Source organism: Mandrillus leucophaeus, unplaced genomic scaffold (assembly GCF_000951045.1).
Source record: "Mandrillus leucophaeus isolate KB7577 unplaced genomic scaffold, Mleu.le_1.0 Scaffold137, whole genome shotgun sequence".
Taxonomy (NCBI): Eukaryota; Metazoa; Chordata; class Mammalia; order Primates; family Cercopithecidae; genus Mandrillus; species Mandrillus leucophaeus.
This window is the reverse complement of record NW_012101332.1, coordinates 263,897-284,090: the sequence shown is the minus strand read 5'-3', so window position 1 is coordinate 284,090 and position 20,194 is coordinate 263,897. Positions and strand designations below refer to the sequence as shown.

Genomic DNA, 20,194 nt, shown 5'->3' with positions numbered 1-20,194 from the left:
GCCCAGGCTAGAGTGCAATGGCACATTCTCAGCTCACCGCAACCTCCGCCTCCCAGGTTCAAGCGATTCTCCTGCCTCAGCCTCCTGAGTAGCTGGGATTACAGGCATGTTCCACCATGCTGGCTAATTTTGTGTTTTTTTTAGTAGAGACAGGATTTCTCCATCTTGGTCAGTCTGGTCTTGAACTCCCAACCTCAGGTGATCCACCCGCCTCGGCCTCCCAAAGTTCTGGAATTAGAGGTGTGAGCCACTGCGCCTGGCCATGCACTCCATTTTCTTTTAATTTTTTTGAGACAGAGTCTCGCTCTGTTGCCCAGGCTGGAGTACAGTGGCCTGATCTCGGCTCACTGCAACCTCCACCTCCCAGGTTTAAGTGATTCCCCTATCTCAGCCTCCCAAGTAGTTGGGACTGCAGGCATGCACCACAACGCCTGGCTAATTTTTTGTATTTTAGTAGAGACGGGGTTTCACCATGTTGGCCATGATGGTCTCAATCTCTTGACCTCATGATCCGCCCGCCTCGGCCTCCCAGAGTGCTGGGATTACAGGCGTGAACCACCGCGCCCGGCCCCTCTATTCCATTTTTTAAGTCTTTTCTTTAATTTCCCCAGTAATACGTGGGTTTGCTGTTTCGATTTGCTGTTTCAGGAATCGATAACATTCGGGGATGTGGCCATAGACTTCTCTCATCAGGAGTGGGAATATCTCAACCTGGTTCAGAAGACCTTGTACCAGGAGGTGATGATGGAGAATTACGATAACTTAGTCTCACTGGGTATGTTTATCAACCTGGAATGATTTAGAATAATTTAGAATCATCTGTTCTGTAGCATATATTCTTTTTCTCTTGTGATTTTCAGGGCTGCCTTTTAAGAAACTAAATTTGTTTTCTCTATTTCTATTGAGGTGGTTTCACCTTTGAGTCAGCAATGGCAGCTCCTTTCAACACTTTCATCTTCTCTATCTTTCGGTGACATTCACACCTCCCTCTGATACTTCTTTTATTTGTCTCTTTAACCCAGAAAGTGGGTTGAACCAGTGGTTTAGCTTAGAATTTTCTGATGTTCATTGTAGAACCATTGTCAGGGCATTCAGGTTTCTTATTTATTTTGTGCACAGAATTGCTTTAGTGCTCCATTTTATTATCTGATCCATTTGCAGCGATATTAATTTGACAGAAGGTGCTGAATTGCTATTATTATCAAAAGAGATAGCCTGTTCATATAGTCATAGAGTGGTGGATTGGATAAATTAAACTTACTTAAAACTGAGGAGAAAACAGTCCATTTCCTGAGACAGAATTTATTTGATTTACAGCTGAAACTTACAATCCATGAAAATTACGTGTAAAATGGGATGAATATGCTATAGATAGCTCTTCTTGTATACTCTTAGTAAAATAACTGCAGTAGCGTAATGTGAACAGCTAGCATTGTGATTTCCACACAGACATTTTTCTAAGTACTTTACTCATATATCAAGTAATTTAATACTCCCAACAGCCTTACTATTTTCCCAATTTTATAAGTGAGAATACTGAGCAGCAGTGTAAGTAACTTGTCCAAGGTCACACACAGCTGGAAAGTGACAGAGTCAGGAATTGATCCCAGGCTGTTTTTTTTTTTTTTTTTGAGATGGAGTCTTCTGTCACCCAGGCTGGAGTGCAGTGGTGCGATCTTAGCTCACTGCAACCTCCACCTCCTGGGTTAAAGTGATTCTCCTGCCTCACCTTCCCTAGTAGCTGGGATTACAGGCACTACCACCACACCCACAGCTAATTTTTGTATTTTTAGTAGAGACGGTTTTGCCATATTGGCCAGGCTGGTCTCCAACTCCTGACCTCAGGTGATTCGTCCACGTCAGCCTTCCAGAGTGCTGGAGTTATAGGCGTGAGCCACCGCACCCGGCCAATCCCAGGCTTTAGAGTGTGTGTTTTCAACCACTTTATGCTTGCTTGCTGCAGTTAGAGGACATATAAGTTTAAATTTCTTTTGAGGCCAGTCATGGTGGCTTATGCCTGTAATCCCAGCACTTTGGGAGTCTGAGATGAGCAGATCACGAGGTCAGGAGTTCGAGACCAGTGTGGCCAACATGGTGAAACCCCATTTCTACTAAAAATACAAAAATTAGCCAGGCGTGGTGGCGCATGCCTGTAATCCCAGCCGCTCAGGAGACTGAGGCAGGAGAATCACTTTAACCTGGGAGGCGGAGGTTGCAGTGTGCCAAGATCGCACCATTGCACTCCAGCCTGGGTGACAGAGCGAGATTTTTTGAAAACCAGCAAACAAAAAGATTGACTCTCCCTGGGTGATCTTTTTCTTATTTCTCTCACTCTTCTCTAAAATCTTATTCTGTATCACTTTGACCTTTCATTTATTGCAATTGTAATTTTAAATTTGACCTTCAAATTTGATTTCTGTATTTTGTGGCACTTCTTTTCTTTGTAAGCAGGACATTTCATATCTAAGCCAGATTTAATCACCTTATTGGAGCAAGGAAAAGAGCCATGGATGATTGTGGGGGAAGAAACAAGAGGAGAATGTACAGGTAAGAGCAAGTCAGGCAGGGGCAGCCATTTTTGTATGTAAATAGCCCTCGTGGAAGTGGTCATCTCATTTGGTAAACGCATCCTTGAAACATTAGTCATAAAGTTCCCTCCTCAGCGAGGAGGCTTCTGATGTGGAGAAGAAATGGATATCTCAGCATGAAATAGCCAATGAAGGCCCAGCGCAGCGGCTCACGCTTGTAATCCCAGCACTTTGGGAGGCCGAGGCGGGCAGATCACCTGAGGTGATCCTCCACAGTAGCTGGGACCACAAGTGCATACCACCACATCTGGTAATTTATTTTTCTTTAGAGAGGAGGTCTCCCTACATCGCCCAGGCTGTTCTCAAACTCCTGGGCTCAAGTGTTCTTCCTGCCTTAGACTCCCAAAGTGCTGGGATTATAGGTGTGAGCTACCATGCCTGGCCCAGAATTGTTCTACACCCCCTGCCCAACCTTTTTTTTTTTTTTTTTGAGATAAGGTCTCACTCTGTCACCCAGAGCAGGAGTGCAGTGGCACAGTCTTATCCTCTGCAATATCTGGGACCACAGGTGTGTGCCACCACACCCAGCTAATTTTTGTATTTTTGTAGAGACATGGTCTCACTATGTTGCCCAGGCTGCTCTGGAATTTCTGGGCTCAAGTGACCCGTCTCAGCCTCCCAAAGTGCCAGTATTACAAGTGCAAGCCACCTCGCCCGGCCTGTTCTATATCCTCACTGTGGTTATGAACAACTATGTGCATTTTTCAAATCTCATAGAACTGTATATCAAGAAAAGTGAATTTTGGCCAGGCTCTCTGGCTCACACCTACAATCCCAGCACTTTGGTAGGCCGAGGCAGGCAGACCACTTGAAGACAGGAGTTCAAGACCACCCTGGCCAACATGGCAAAACCGTCTCTACAAAAAATATGAAAAATTAGCTAGGTGTGGTGGCACTGCCTATAATCCCAGTTACTTGGGAGGCTAAGGTGGAAGGATTACTTGAGCCTTGGAAGCAGAGGCTGCAGTGAGCCGAGATCACAACATCACATTCCAACCTGGATGACAGAGTGGGACCCTGTCTCAAAAAAAAAAAAAAAATTAAGAAATTCTTGTCAAGGTTACAACCTGAGCCGTCTGGCCACGGTGGGGAAGAGAGTGCTAATCATAAGATGACAGAAAGCGTCCCCTCTGCAATACCTTACCTCCTTATCAACAGAGCTACAGAATAAAAATTGTGGATTCCAACTGAGAGACCTGCAAGACAGTCTCCATTTAAGAAAGAATTGCTAGGGAAACCCAAAGACAAAAGAGAAGACATAAATAAAAACTGGAAGAATTGAAACTACAACACAAACAGCTACAGCACACAATGAACACGGCCTAACTCCCAGGCAGACAAACCTCAAACTTTACACTGAAGGTGTATTCAACTCAGTTCCTATTACGGGACACATCGCGGCCAGCTATTTCTTTCTTCTTTCTTTTCTTTTCTTTTTCCTTCCCCCCTCGCCACTTTCCTTTCCTTTCTCTTTCCTTCCTCTTTCCTTTCTCTTTCCTTTCCCTTTCACTTTCCCTTTCCTTTCCCTTTCCCTTCACCTTCCCCTACCCTTCCCCTTTCCTTCCCCTTCCCTTCCCCATTTCCTTGCACTTCCCTTCCCCTTTCCCCTCCCCTTTCCCCTTCCCTTTCCCCTTCCCTTCCCTTCCCTTTCTGTCTTTCCAGACGGAGTCTTGCTCTGCCGCCCAGGCTGGAGAAAAGTGGAGGGATTTCGGCTCACTGCAATCTCCACCTCCTGGGTTCAAGCAATTCTCCTGCCTCAGCCTCTCGAGCAGCTGGAATTACAGGCGCCTGCCACCATGCCTGGCTAATTTATATATCTCATATATATATATATATTTTTTTTTTTTTGTAGAGGTAGGGATTCACCATATTGGTCAAGCTGGTCTCAAACTCCTGACCTCAAGTGATCCGCCCGCCTCAGCCTCCCAAAGTGCTGGGATTACAGGCATGAGCTACCGCACCCGGCCATGTCCAGCTTTTTCTAACAAAAATTACAAGGCATGCTGAAAATAAGTAAACATCATTTAAAAAAAAAAAAAAAAAAAGGATTGAAACCAGACCCAGATAAGGCAGAGATTTTGGAATTACCGAACTGTGAATTAATAAATTAACTTATTTATTTATTTAGAGACAGAGTCTCACTCTGTCACCCAGGCTGGAGAGCAGTGGCGTGATCGTGGCTTACTGCAACCTCCGCCTCCTGGGTTCAAGCAATTCTCCTGCCTCAGCCTCCCAAGTAGCTGGAACTATGGGTGTGCTGCCCAGCTACTTTTTGTATTTTTAGTAGAGACGGGGTTTCACCATGTTGGCCAGGCTGGTCTCAAATTCCTGACCTCAGGTGATCTGCCCACCTCGGCCCCCTAAAGTGCTGGGATTACAGGCTTGAGCCACCACGCCCGGCCCATCAACCTGTTTTTATACAAAGTGTTTGGGTTATTGATTTAATTACTTTATGAGAACAAAAGGGAGAAAGAGAGAAGGGAGCAGATGTAGGGGAGAGATTTCGAGAAAGATAGGAAGAGAAAGAAATACAGATTTTTTTTCTTTTTCAGATTTTCAGTTTCTTAACTAAAAATTGGTGGTTTGTATTTTTCTTGGAAGTTGAACATTCATCTAAGTTTTTTTTTTTTTTGGTGGGGGGGTGACAGAGTCTTGCTGTCTTGCCCAGGCTAGAGTGCAGTGGTGCAATCTCGGCTCACTGCAACCTCTGCCTCCCAAGTTGAAGTGATTCTCCTGCCTCAGTCTCCTGAGCAGCTGAGACTATAAGCGCCCGCCACCATGCCCGGCTAATTTTTGTATTTTTAGTAGAGACAGGGTCTCACCATGTTGGCCAGGCTGGTTTCAAACTCCTGACCTCAGATGATCTGCCTACCTCAGCTTCCCAAAGGGCTGGGGCGTGAGCCACCATGCCCGACCCTGGCAAACTTTTCTGAAGGGCCTGACCAGCTTAAATTATTTACTGGATGGTAGTGTTCATCGCTTTATCTACTTCTTAGTCAAGCTTTGGTGGTGTCTTTCAAGGAATTTGTTCATTTCATCTAAGTTATCAAATTTATTGGCATGGGATTCATAATACTTTATGATTTATAGTGATAATCCCTTTTTTATTCCTGCAATGGGTCATTTATGCCTTCTCTCCCTTTCTCTCCTTTGGGTGGAGGTTTATCAACTTCATTGATCTTTTCAAAGAATCGGCTTTTGGTTTCATTGATTTCTTTTTTTAATTGATTTTCAATTTTCTATTTTACTTTTTCTGATTATTATTATTTTTATTCTTCTTGCTTTGGGTTTGATTTGCTCGTCTTTTTCTATTGAGGTGAAGACTGAGGTGTTTTTTTGTTTGTTTGTTTTTGTTTTTTTTTTTTTGAGACAGAGTCTTGCTCTGTCGCCCAGACTGGAGTGCAGTGGCGGGATCTTGGCTCACTGCAAGCTCCGCCTCCCGGGTTCACGCCATTTGCCTGCCTCAGCCTCTTGAATAGCTGGGACTACAGGCGCCCGCCACCAGCTAATTTTTTGTATTTTTAGTAGAGACAGGCTTTTACTGTGTTAGCCCAGATGGTCTTGATCTCCTGACCTCGTGATCCGCCCACCTCGGCCTCCCAAAGTGCTGGGATTACATGCTTGAGCCACCGTGCCCGGCCAACTGAAGTCTTTTTTTGTTGTTTTTTTATACTAACATAGATGTTAGTGTTGTAAATTTCCCCTAGGTGGTTCTTTATTAGTTAGTATTCCATAAAATTTGATACATTGTGTTTCCATTTTGATTCAGTTCATATTGCTTTCTGATTTCCTTCTTGATTTCTTCTTTGACCTGTGGTTTATTTAGAAGTGTGTTGGTTTGTTTCCAAACAGTTAAGGATGTTTCATTGTTGGTTAGTGATTTATAATTAGCACCGTTGTGATCAGAGAACATGCTTTTTATGACTTGAATTATTTTAAATAATAATTGAGATTTGTTTTATGTACTGTATCGGCCCTCTTGGCAAATATTCCACATGTGCTTGAGAATATTGTATATGTTGGTGTTGGGTGGATGTTCTGTCAATATCTCATGTAGTTTCTTGGTTGATACTGTGCAAATCTTGTATATCTTTACCATGTTTTTGTGTACTTGTTCTGGGAATTGTTTCTAGAAAAATATTTCCATTTCCAGTTATATTTTTTCTTTTTCTCTTCTTTTTTTTTTTTTTTTTTTACACAGAGCCTCACTCTGTCACCCAGGTTGGAGTGGGTTGGAGTGCAATGGTGTGGTCTCAGCTCACTGCGACCTCCGCCTCTGGAGTTCAAGTGATTCTCCTGCTTCTGGGTTCAAGCGATTCTCCTGCTTCTGGGTTCAAGTGATTCTCCTGCTTCAGCCTCTGAGTAGCTGGGACTACAGACGTGCACCACCACACCCAGCTAATTTTTGTATTTTTATTAGAGACGGGGTTTCACTATTTTGGCTTGGCTGGTCTCGATCTCATGACCTCATGATCCTCCCACCTCGGCCTCCCAAATTGATGGGATTACAGGCGTGAGCCACTGCGCCTGACCAATTTCCAGTTATGCTTTATTGTTACCTATTTTTCATTGCATTTCAATCAGTTTTTGTCTTATATACTTTGAGAGTGTTATCAGGTGCATAAGTGTTTGGGAATTTTATGTTTTCTTGATAGACTGATCCCTTTTATGTTATGACATGCACCTTCTTGAATCTTCCTATTTTCCTTTGTCCTGAAATCTATGTTGTCTGATATTAACATAGCCCACCATTTGTTTGGCTTGTTATATTGATTCTATCCTTTTACTTTTAATATTTTGTGTCTTTAAAGTATGTTCCTTGTAGCCATTACATAGTGCACAAGGGTTCCAATTTCTCTGCATTCTCTTCAACATTAGTTATTTTCTGTTTTTTGTTTTGTTTTGTTTTTTTGTTTTTTAACCAGTAGCCATCCTGATGGTTTTGAGATGATGGGTCATTCACTATGTTCATCTTTGCCTCTTAAAGTGTTTTGACCCTATACATTTTATGTAATTATTAACATGATTACATTTAGGTCTACTACTTTACTTTTTTTCTCTATTTAGTTTCTCTGTCCATTCCTTTTGTAGTTTTGATTATTTCAATTTTTGTTTGTTTTTTGCTATTTATTTAAATTTACCTATTGGCTGGGCGCAGTGGCTCACACCTGTAATCCCAGCACTTTGGGAGGCTGAGGCAGGTGGATCACCTGAGGTCAGGAGTTCGAGACCAGCCTCAACATGCAGAAACCCCGTCTATACTAAAAATACAAAATTAGCCTGGCGTGGTGGTGCATGCCTGTAATCCCAGGTACTCGGGATGCTGAGGCAGGAGAATTGCTTGAACCTGGGAGGCGGAGGTTGTGGTGAGCCGAGATCGCTGAGCAACAAGAGTGAAACACCATCTCAAAAAATAATAATAATAAAAACAATTTTTAAAATAAATAAATAAATTTACCTGTTGACTTTTGGGTTGTATCTCCTTGAGTAATTTATTTTAGTGAGTGTTATAGGGATTATAGTATACAATATACATTATGTTTCACCATCTAGATAGAGTTGTTCCTTCTCAACAAATGTATAAACCTTGTGTTTTTATAGGTTTATATCCATCTTACCCTTCACGTTATAATTTCCATGTATATCACATCTTCATATGTTGTAAACCTCACTAGGCAGTGTTATTAGTTTTGCTTTTGACAGTCATATTAAAGAACTTAAGGAGCAAAAAATGATTTTAGGTATTTACATCATCATTAGTGATGCTTTTCTTATATTCTGAAGATTCAGATTTCTCTTTGGTATTATTTTCTTTGGGCCTAAATAACTTGTTAGCATTTTTTGTATAGTAAGTCTGATGGCAACAAAGTATTTTAATTTGCTTTTATCAGTAAATGTAATGTATCTTACTTGGCATTAAATGAGCATCTTAATTCTACAAATTTATTTCTTTCACTAAATTTGAGTTGTTTTCAATCGCTATTTCCTGAGATATTTTTCCTGCCAAAATCTTTGTTTTTTCAGTTTATAATTTCAACCATATCTTTTGATTTATTCCCACAGCTCTTTACAAATGTTTTCTTCTTCTTCTTCTTTTTTTTTTTTTTAATTTTTTATTTCTGAGACGGAGTTTCACTCTTGTTGCCCAGGCTGGAGTGCAATGGTGCAATCTTGGCTCACTGCAACCTCCGCCTCCCAGGTTCAAGGAATTCTCTGCCTCAGCCTCCCCAGTAGCTGGGATTACAGGTGCCCGCCACCATGCCCAGCTAATTTTTTGTATGTTTAGTAGAGATAGGATTTCACTATGTTGGCCAGGGTGGTCTCGAACTCCTGACATCAGGTGATCCACCTGCCTCAGCCTCCCAAAGTGCTGGGATTACAGGCATGAGCCACCACACCCGGCTAAAATTTTTTAAACCATTTTTCTCTCTCCATTTCAAGTTGAATAATTTCTGTTGATCAATCAAGTTTACTGACCCTTAGTGATTATATGTTTCAGTTGTATAATTTGCATTTTCATCCTTTTCTGTCTCCCCACTCGTGGTTATAGCTCCTATGTTGTCTGTCATTTCCAGTGTGTTTTTCTAAGCTTTTTCTTAATGTTCTGATGTTGCAATCATATTAGCTAGCATGACAGGCATCAGCCATTGAGCCTGGCTCCAAACCTTTGTATGCTACTGTTATAAATAAAGTTTCAATGCCGCAAAAGAAATAGCACTCAAATATAAAATTTTCTTTTTTTTTAATTCTCGGCAAGGCAAGGTACTTGTATAGAAGGGTGCGCTCTCACCGGTGGAGCAATGGTGGGCGCACATTTGGACAAGGGAGGGGAAGGGGTTCTTATCCCTGAGGCACATGGCCCCTGCTGCTGTGTCGTTCCCCTATTGGTTAGGGTTAGACCGCACAGGCTAAACTAATTCTGATTGGCTAATTTAAAGAGAATGACGAGTGAGCGCTTTGGCAGGTGTCAGGGCAGAGCCGGTATAGCCCATAACAGGAATGAGTTAGGGTGGAGCAGGTAATCGAAAAAGGTTGCTTTACGAGGAAGTTAAGTTTAAATGTAGAAGGCAAAGAATTGAACATACTGATATATTAATGTTTTGAAGAGAAATTTAGAATTCATATTCAACACTACTATTTTTATTGTTTTGTTTACTCACAACTCTAAGTCTTTGAAGACTTCCTTTCTTTTCTTTTATAATATTTTCAGGTTCATGTTACCTGTTCCCATCCTGAATTGTTTGTTTCTCTGCAATATTTTATGTGCATAATTTTAAAATTTAGATATTGAGAAATTACAAGATAGGTGGTAAAATGTGCTCATTTTAACTGTCTTTTTAGCAGCTTTTTGTATTTCATCCATGGCAATTGACTGTTTAGACTTTTCACTTTTAGGGTCACCTCTGAGGAATATTCCTACAAAATTATTCATTGTTTTTAATACTTTCAAGATATGTATATAGACTCTTATAATTTAAATAAAATCTCTGTTTCTTATTTTCCCTTCTTATTTTTTTATTATTTTTTGGTTGCTTTAGCTCATATTTCACCCAATGATTTTTGTAAACACCATGTCTTTGATTTAGGTGTTGACACTATTCTGTTTCCTAACCCATCACATTCTGCTTTTATCTTTATTTTTCTACTTTCCTGTACCTTGCTCTTAAATTCCTAAATGTTGGGTAGTGATCTTTAACTTATTTTCTTTCCTTTTTATTGAGATAAATATTCACTCTTTGAATTCCCTGCCTGCTGATACTGAATGCCCATGATTATGATGTGTACCCATTTCCTCCATCATGATTTGCTTACCCTTTATAATTTCCATGTATATCACATCTACATATGTTGTAAACCTGATCATTCTTCAGTTACAATCTTCCCTGAAAGATGGGTGTTCCCACAACTGTAGTTTATTCCTTTCTATGTATGACCATGTATACTTCTTTTCTCTATATATTAAATAAGATACTGAGTTTTTATTTAGTTATCTTACCCTGACTTTTTTTTATTACTTCTGATCCTACAGATGTTCAATCTGCTGGAATTCTTCCATTTTACTCTTCTATTTCCATATCAATATTTGCCTGTTTTCTTAGCATATGATATAAGTTTATATAGAGGGTGTGTGGTACAGCTGGTCAGTTCTGTCATTCTAGAGCCAGTTATGCATATATGTTAATAAATCTGCATTAAATTGACAGCTTGAAATTGCCCTCAGTGGGAGTATTTATACCAGAGATCTTGGCAAACACTACAAAACAGGGCTGTGTGTGTGTGTGTGTGTGTGTGTGTGTGTGTCTTTGTGTATGGGTGCATGTATGTGTAAGGTTGCACTCCTCCGTAGAAACTCATTTTTTGAGCTCTCCTTTCATTTTTTATATTTTATAGCTGTATTTTTGAGTTCTCGGCATCTGTAATAGGTGAGAATTTCTCTTAATTCTACAATACATTGACATTTTCTCATCCAATAAACAAAATGTTTTTATTATATGTCTTCTAGATTTGGATTCAAGGTGTGAAATAATCAGCGATGGGAAAATGCACCTTTATAGGAAACAGTCATCTGTTACTCTCCATCAGAGAATTCATAATGGACAGAAACCATACGAGTGTAAGGAATGTCAGAAGGCCTTTAGTCATCTTACAGAACTCATAGTACATCAAAGAATTCATACTAGTGAGGAACCTGATCAACGTGAAGAGTTTGGGAAGGCATTTAGCCATCTTACAGACCTTAGAGAGCATCAGAAAATTCATGCTCGTGAGAAACCTTATGAATGTGAAGAATGTGGGAAAGTCTTCAGTTATCCTGCAAACCTTGCTCAACATGGGAAGGTTCATGTTGAGAAACCCTATGAATGTAAAGAGTGTGGGGAAGCTTTTAGGACTAGCCGTCAACTTACTGTACATCACAGATTTCATTACGGTGAGAAACCCTACGAATGTAAGGAATGTGGCAAAGCCTTTAGTGTGTATGGACGACTTAGTCGACATCAGAGTATTCACACTGGTGAGAAGCCCTTTGAATGTAACAAATGTGGGAAGTCCTTTAGGCTCAAAGCAGGCCTTAAAGTACATCAGAGTATTCATACTGGAGAGAAGCCACATGAATGTAAGGAATGTGGAAAGGCCTTTCGTCAGTTTTCCCACCTTGTAGGTCATAAAAGAATTCATACTGGAGAAAAACCCTATGAATGCAAGGAATGCGGTAAGGGCTTTACATGTAGGTATCAACTTACTATGCATCAGAGAATTTATTCTGGGGAGAAACCTTATGAATGTAAAGAAAATGGGGAGGCTTTTAGTAGTGGCCATCAACTTACTGCACCTCATACATTTGAAAGTGTTGCGAAACCTTATAAGTGTGAGGAATGTGGGAAAGCCTTTAGTGTGTATGGACGACTTACTCGACATCAGGGTATTCATAGTGGTAAGAAACCCTTTGAATGTAACAAATGTGGGAAGTCCTTTAGGCTGAATTCATCCCTTAAAATACATCAAAATATTCATACAGGTGAGAAACCCTACAAATGTAAGGAATGTGGGAAGGCCTTCAGTCAGCGCGCACACCTTGCCCATCATAACAGAATTCATACTGGTTACAAACCCTTTGAATGTAAAGAATGCGGGAAGTCCTTTCGTTGTGCCTCATATCTTGTCATACATGAGAGAATTCATACAGGAGAGAAACCCTATGTATGTCAAGAGTGTGGGAAGGGTTTTAGTTATAGCCATAAACTCACTATACATCGCAGAGTTCACACTGGTGAGAAACCTTATGAATGTAAGGAATGTGGGAAGGCCTTTAGTGTATCTGGACAACTTACTCAGCATCTGAGTATTCATAGTGGTAAGAAACCCTTTGAATGCAACAAATGTGGGAAGTCTTTTAGGTTCATTTCTGTACTTAAAGCCCATCAGAATATTCATAGTGCCGAGAAACCCTACGAATGTAAGGAATGTGGCAAGGCCTTTCGTCATGCCACAAGCCTCATATATCATGACCGAACTCATGCTGGTGAAAAGTCCTATGAATGTAAAGAATGTGGGGAAACTTTTAGTCATGCTTCACATCTTATTATTCATGAGAGAATTCATACCAGTGATAAACCCTATGAATGTAAAAGATGTGGGAAGGCATTTCGCTGTGCCTCGTATCTTGTTAGACATGAAAGGGTTCATGCTGATGGAAATCCCTATATGTGTGAAGAGTGTGGGAAAGCTTTTAATAGTAGCCATGAACTTAGTATACATCATAGAGTTCATACTGGTGAGAAACCCTTTAAATGTAATAAATGCAGAAGGTCCTTTAGGCTTAGATCCATCCTTGAAGTACATCAGAGAATTCATATTTGATAGAGAAACTGTGGCATATACAGGTAGTAAAGAAAGCACATTCTGTCAATTGATTTATCCCACTGAACAATTTGAAGACAATGTGGAATGGCTTTGAGATACAGTTCAGTTTTTGTTAGGCATCAATTTGTATTGGTGTGAACTTTTCAAAATGTAAATACGCAGTTTCTTTGGTAAGAACTGTGTTAACTCAGATTCAGAGAATTTATTACGTATTTTTTTAATAACATAAGAAAACCTTTTCTGATATTCCTCTAGTTTTGGATTGCCAAAATAATCATAGTAGAGGAAAACTGAGAGAATGCAGGAAACCATTCTTTATACTTGCATGTAAACATCTTGCAGCAACAATCATTTATTGTTAAACCTGGGAAAAGTCATTAAACAGGAAACCTCTGTCGATATAAGCGATGATGGGAAAGGCTATTTAGCCATTCTGCATATTTAATGCTCATGATCGATGTCCACTTCTTATAGCTGGGATGATATGGGGGAAGATACTTATCCCTTCTGGGGATCATATATAAATGGTGATAGTAGTACCTACAGTATAGTGCTGTTAGAATTACATGAGTTAGATGTGAAAGTCAGAGTGGAAGCAGGTGTGAGAGGGTCCCGCAGAAGAAAACATGGCTGCCAAAGTGTTTTGAGTCCATGGGCAAGTTTGGCCTGGCCTTAGCTGTTGCAGGAGGCATGGTAAATGCTGCCTTATATAATGTGGATGCTGGGCACAGAGCTGTCATCTTTGACCAATTCCGTGGAGTACATAACGTTGTGGTAGGGGAAGGGACTCACTTTCTCATCCCATGGGCACAAAAACCAATTATCTTTGACTGCTGCTCTCAACCACATAATGCGCCATTCATCACTGGTAGCAAAGATTTACAGAATGTCAGCATCACACTGCGCATCCTCTTCTAGCCCATCACTAGCCAGCATCCTCTCATCTTCACCAGCCTTGGAGAGGACTATGATGAGCCTGTGCTGCCGTTCATTACCACTGAGATCCTCAAGTCACTGCTGGCTTGCTTTGATGCTGGAGAACTAATCACCCAGAGAGAGCTGGTCTCCAGCCAGGTGAGCAACGACCTTATGGAGTGAGCAACCACCTTTGGGCTCATCCTGGACAACATGTCTTTGACATATCTGACCTTCGGGAAGGAGTTAATAGAAGCAGTGGAAGCCAAACAGGTGGCCCAGCAGGAGGCAGAGAGCACCAGATTTGTGGTGAAGGCTAAGCAGCAGAAAAAGGCGGCCATCATCTCTGCTGAGGGTGACTCCAAGGCAGCTGAGCTGATCACCAACTCACTGGCCACTGCAGGGGACGGCCTGAGCAAGCTGTGCAAGCTGGAAACTGTGGAAGACATTACATACCAGCTCTCATGCTCTTGGAACATCATCTGCCTGCCAGTGGGGCGGTCCGTGCTCCTCCAGTTGCCCTAGTGAGGGCCCAGCCTACCTGCACCTCCGTGAGGCAACTGGGCCACAGCCCCGATGATTTGTAATACCACCTTCTGCCCTAACCCCAGAAATCACTGAAATTTCATGATTGGCTTAAAGTGAAGGAAATAAAGGTAAAATCACTTCAGCTCTCTAAAAAACAAAAGAAGAATTACATGGGTTAGTACATGAAAAAATTATGGGAAACTACATGGAATATACTGTTACGTTCAATAAACATTAGCTTCTATATATAATAATATCATTACTTGTGTTATTTTTAGTGCATTTTGATGAGATGAAAACCATTAACCATTCAGATTTAATGAATTCAAAAAAGTTTTATGGTTTTTAAATTTTAATTCATTCTGGGTAAACTTAATAAGTAAAAACCATAAGAGGGCTTTCATTCTGATATGTTTAGGTGAATCAGACACTTAATCCTGGAATGAAATTCAGATGTAAGCTGGGCAGTGTGGCTCACGCCTGTAATCCCAGCACTTTGCGTGGCCAAGGCAGGTGGATCACTTGAGGTCAGGAGTTCAACTCCAGCCTGACCAGCATGGTGAAACCCCGTCTGTACTAAAAACGCAAAAATTAGCGGGGCATGGTGGCACACTCCTGTAATCCCACCTAGTCAGGAGGCTGAGGCAGGAGAATTGTTTGAACCCGGGAGGCAGAGATTGCTGTGAGCCGAGATCATGCTGCTGCACTCTAGCCTAGGCGACAGAGCAAGACTCCATCTCAAAAAAAAAAAAAAAAAAAAAAACCCTGCTTGAGAAAGCTCAATGCTGTTCTGAAAACATACTGTTCCAGCCAAAACCTGAAACTAGTGATAGGTCCTTAAGCCCCCTCTTGAAGCAGTTACTTTGGAAAGGTTGCAATTATAAATCATTTCTCTGCCCCTTTGAGATGTAAATCTACCACCAAGAGCTGTCTCCTCAGAGCTGAGTTTGAAATGCAAACATTCAGAGAGCCAGCTCTTGCTCCAACCTCTTAGTTCCTATGGGAATGTAAGGGCCTAACTTTGGTGGCTGTCTTGCTCCAACTTTCACAACTGTCTCAGTCATAAAGATACAAGAAATTTGTTTCTACTCTGGATAAATATCAATTAGTAAAAAAAAAAAAACTTGATGCCTTAGTCACAGGGACCAAACTCCCCCTTAACACCTTTCAGTGTCTCCTTTAGTACACTCCACCATTTTCAACAACTCCTGATTTCTGTTTCCCAAAGTGGAGCTCAGTTTACACTGTATTCTGTTCTCTAATACAGTAGTTATTACTGAATAAAATCTGTCTACTCCCTTTTACTATTGTCTCACTTTGTTTCTTTTTTTTTTTTTTTTTCTTTTTTTGAGATGCAGTCTGGCTCTGTGGCCCAGGCTGGAGTACAGTGGCCATGATCTCGGCTGACTGCAACCTCTGTCTCCTGGGTTCAAGTGATGCTACTGCCTCAGCCTCCCGAGTAGCTGGGATTACAGGCATCGCCACCACACCCAGCTAATTTTTGTATTTTTAGTAGAGACGGGTTTTCACTATGTTGGCCAGGCTTGAACTCATAACCTCAGGTAATCCACCCACCTCGGCCTCCCAAAATGCTGGGATTACAGGTGTGAGACACCATGCCTGGACTCTTTTCTCCTTTCTTTGAGACGGAGTCTCACTCTTGTCGCCCAGGCTGGAGTGCAGTGATGCAATCTTGGCTCTTTGCAACCTCCGCCTCCCAGGTTCAAGCAATTCTCCCGCTCAGCCTCCTGAGTAGCCGGGATTACAGGTGCACACCACCACGCCTGGCTAATTTTTGTATTTTTAGTAGAGACAGGGTTTCACCATGTTGGTCAGGCTGGTCTTGAACTGCTGACCTCAGGCGATCTGTCCACCTTGGCCTCCCAAAGTGCTGGGATTACAGGTGTTAGCCACTGCGTCTGGCCTTCTTCTTTCTTTTTTAAGACAGGGTCTAGCTCTGTGGCCCAGGCTGCAATGTAGTCATGCCATCATAGCTCTTGGGCTCAAGTGATCCTCTGGCCTCAGCCTCCTGAATAGCTGGGATTACAGGTGTAGACCACCAGGCCCAGCTAGTTAAAAAAAAAATTTTCTTTTGTAGGCATGGTGGGGTCTCACTATTTTGCCCAGGCTGCTTTTAAATTTCTGGCCTCAAGCAATCCAGCTGCCTTAAGCTCCCAAAGCACTGGATTACAGGCATAAGCCTCTGTGCCCGGCCCCACTTCATTTCTCTTTGACAAAACCTAAACATTCTGTTTATTTGAACACCACTTATACTTATGTCAATGTTCTGAGTAAATGTAAATGAATACTGACAAAATAATAGTATAACATAAGAGAGGTGTTTGTTTTTTGAGACAGAGTCTCGCTCTGTCGCCAGGCTGGAATGCAGTGGCACGATCTCAGCTCACTGCAACCTCTGACTCCCTGGTTCAAGCGATTCTCCTGCCTCAGCCTGCTGGGTAGCTGGTATTCTACTGATATTAGCTGGGTGTGGAGGCATGTGCCACCACACCCAGCTAATTTTTGTATTTTTAGTAGAGACGGGGTTTCACCATGTTGGCCAGGATGGTCTCCATCTCCTGACCTCGTGATCCGCCCATCTTGGCCTCCCAAAGTGCTGAGATTACAGGCATAAGCCACCACGCCCAGCCCAGAGAGGTTTTTTAAACAAAACAAATATGTAACTGATATCTTGTATTTTAAAAATAAGAAGGCATATGAAATTGAATGCATTCTGTGAGGAGAGTCAGAGTATTGATAAATTTGGACTTACTAAAATTCCTGGGGTAATGACTAAAAGAACCTACAAACTATTAAAGAGAAAATTGGAATAGTAATACATCAACCCAACATAAAGAAAGGAGAGAAAACGGAAACATGCAACAAAAAGAAAACAAATTAAAATGCCAGGAGCTCACGCCTGTAATCCCAGCACTTTGGGAGGCATAGGTGGGAGGATCGTTTGAACCCAGGAGTTCAAGGCCAGCCTGGGCAACATAGGGAGACCCCGTTTTTAAAAAGTAATAAATAAGTCTCCGAAGCAGGGAAGGAAGGGCAAGATGGTTTACATCTCAAATGCACAAGTGTTGGACAGCTGGAGTCAGTTTCCATGGAGATTATCTTTGATAACAGATTTCTTCTGGGGAATAGCTGAGTTTGTGGTTTTGTTTTTCAAAACTCTGCTTCAGCAAGATTTGAAAAAAAGAAGCAGCTATGGAAACTCATGTGATTCCAGATATGATGGTAATGGAAGAGGGCCACTGGGAAACCCTCCCGGAAGAATGGGTCCAATCAATCATCTGGGTGGCCCCAGTCCTCTAATGGCTGGTGGAAGAGGAAGGTAAATGTCTGCTCTAAGCAGCAACTGGACGTGCGCATTCATAGCAGAAGGAAACCATCAAGAAGTGGAGTACTGACCATGCTGGAGCAGTAGATGAAAGTGTCTGTCTAAACAAGGACTGCTCTGTGTCCTCACAGATGAATGAGGTCATGCTGGGAATTCCCTCTGCAGGGAACTGGCCTGACTGACATGCAGTTCCACAAATGCACGTTTGTCTCATTATCTTTTTAGTATAGTTTATTAAAGTATTAATATGGTTTTGTTGTTGTGGTGGTGGTTTTGAGACAGAGTCTCACTCTGTCGCCTAGGCGAGTGCAGTGGTGCGATCTCGGCTCACCGCAACCTCTGCCTCCCGGGTTCAAGCGATTCTCCTGCCTCAGCCTCCCGAGTAGCTGGGACTACAGGCACACGCCACCACGCCCAGCTAATTTTTTGTATTTTAGTAGAGACGGGGTTTCACCGTGTTGCCCAGGCTGGTCCCGAACTCCTGAGCTCAGGCAATACGCCCGCCTCGGTCTCCCAAAGTGCTAGGATTACAGGCGTGAGCCATCGCACTCGGCCTCCTCATCTTTAAATTTACAAAAAGATTGAATACGAAGAAAATAAATAAAAGCCTGTGTATTTAGCAATAAAAATAAATAAATAAAAATGTAATAAAATGGCAGCGTTAAATCTAACAGTGGCTATATTAAATGTAAATAAATTAAATACTCCAGTTAAAAGAGGCAGACGTTCGGGGTGTATTTAAAAGCCACCGTCACAAATGGTCTTCCCACTGCCCTGTTCGCATGCTCAGTCCCTAACAGCACTGACTTTGGGACTACTCACCTCGGGCAGCCCTGAGCCTCCCAGGCCTGAGCACCGCTCTTTGAGCAGCTACCTTACTGCGTCCTTCAGCCGGGAAGCGGCTGCGTTCCTGCGCGAAGCACGTCGGCCGCGAACGCCTCTGGGAAATGTATTCCGGGCTACGAGCCCAGAAACATGGCGGAACCGGTTGCGGGGAGGTTGCTTGAATCCTCTCAGCTGTCCCCCGACCTAGTTGCTGGCACAAGCTGCGCCCGGAGACGTGGGAGCGTTCTCTTGTTTTCCGAGTGCACAGACTCATCGGGTCACAATTTATGCTTTTGTGACGCAGTGAGTTCAGCCACTGATTCCTAACGGTTTAGAGTGGGGAGGTTATGCTTGGGCGTCCTGGACGCTGGCCCGCCTGGTGGCTGTAGAGGACGCGACGGATCCCGGGATGGGGCTGGAGGTTTGCAAGAGTCCATCCGAGGGGATTCTGGCTGCGAGTGTGACAGAGTATGTGAAAGCCGCATGGAGGATCTGATTGTAGTGCGAGCGAGAGTGAGTGCCCGCAAGGGATCGTCACCTGAGTGGGAGTCTCGGATTCACCGCCTCTTACCTTTCCTTCTTCTACTGTAAAATGGTGAAAATAAGGGTGCTTCTTCCAGAACGTCAGTTTACTCGAAAATCTGGAAAAGAAAAGGCTAAATAATTGATCTGATAAATATTATAAAACAGGATTTCTGTATAAAATATAAATTTATTATTGTATAGTATACCAAATCAGTGTGACTTTTAAATACAGGAAGAAATATTTTAAAGGATCTTATTTTGTGGGACTGCTGCTTTTCCGTCAGACCCTGAGTAGAGTAGGCATTTATTCTGTTGCTTAGGGAACACAACAGATTTGAGAAGCCTCGGATTAAGGAATAATTTATGAAGCCCCGTTGACTACCCTGGAGAGATCATAGTTTGGGGTTCAAGATTCCAGGGGAGGCGCTATAACTCCACTTTCTGAAGAGCAAACCTTGGCTCCAGAGGTCCTGGAGCCTTTTAAGGCACATGAATGAAGAAGAATTTTTCTAATTCTTTACATTTGGGAGGCACAAATTTTTTTGTGAGGTCACATCTATGGTTATATCAGGGATTCTAGTCTTTGATTTTAGAACAGTGGAACTAAATCTTTTTAGGTCACAGATGTATACAAAAATGCTCTTATTAGGTAGGATATTTAAGGGCTCAGAGTTATCTCCCAGGAGCCAGTTAAGGGCCAGTTCTTTCTTTGGAACGTGCAGGATTTGAGCAGTCCAGGTGTACTGAGTTACCTGTCCACTCACCCAGGCCTTGGCTTAGGCTCTCTTGTAGCAAAACTGTCTGAGCATCTGCATTCGATATGACATTTATATGACAGAAACAGCAATAGTATCAGGGTGCAGATGGCTATAATTTCAAGGAGCCTGTATGGAGTAGCAGTGGGATTTAAAGAAACAACTAACCTATCTGATAAAGGCATTACATGCATTCTCATATTTTTGTATTAATTTGATTACTCCTTTCCCTCCTTGAATCTACTGTTATGTGCCACATGATAAAGTTGTATAGAACTATTGAGCGTAGAAATTAGCTGATGGTTAGCTAAATTCTCCCTCAAGCCAGTCTTTTTCACTGTTACTTCATT

The 20,194-nt window shown here is 42.1% G+C and overlaps 1 protein-coding gene and 1 pseudogene across 5 annotated transcripts in view; both read left to right on the top strand.

Annotated features, from left to right (window-relative positions):
- The window catches only part of ZNF607 (zinc finger protein 607), a 19,219-nt gene extending 4,572 nt beyond the window's left edge, over positions 1 to 14,647 (top strand). For 2 of the 4 annotated variants that reach the window (XM_011973296.1, XM_011973294.1), the window contains exons 3-5: positions 649 to 775; positions 2,452 to 2,547; positions 11,092 to 14,647. In XM_011973296.1, coding sequence (XP_011828686.1) covers positions 649 to 775; positions 2,452 to 2,547; positions 11,092 to 12,947 — 2,079 coding nt within the window. In that variant the 3' untranslated portion in view covers positions 12,948 to 14,647. Of the gene's footprint in view, positions 1 to 648; positions 776 to 2,448; positions 2,548 to 11,091 lie in introns of all 4 variants that reach the window. The other 2 variants (XM_011973293.1, XM_011973297.1) reach the window with 2 other exon arrangements.
- Positions 13,249 to 14,649, top strand: LOC105534621 (annotated as a pseudogene). Its single transcript, XR_001005305.1, has 2 exons — positions 13,249 to 13,277; positions 13,526 to 14,649. The product of XR_001005305.1 is annotated as a prohibitin pseudogene (transcript).
- Positions 14,650 to 20,194: the final 5,545 nt, after the last annotated feature.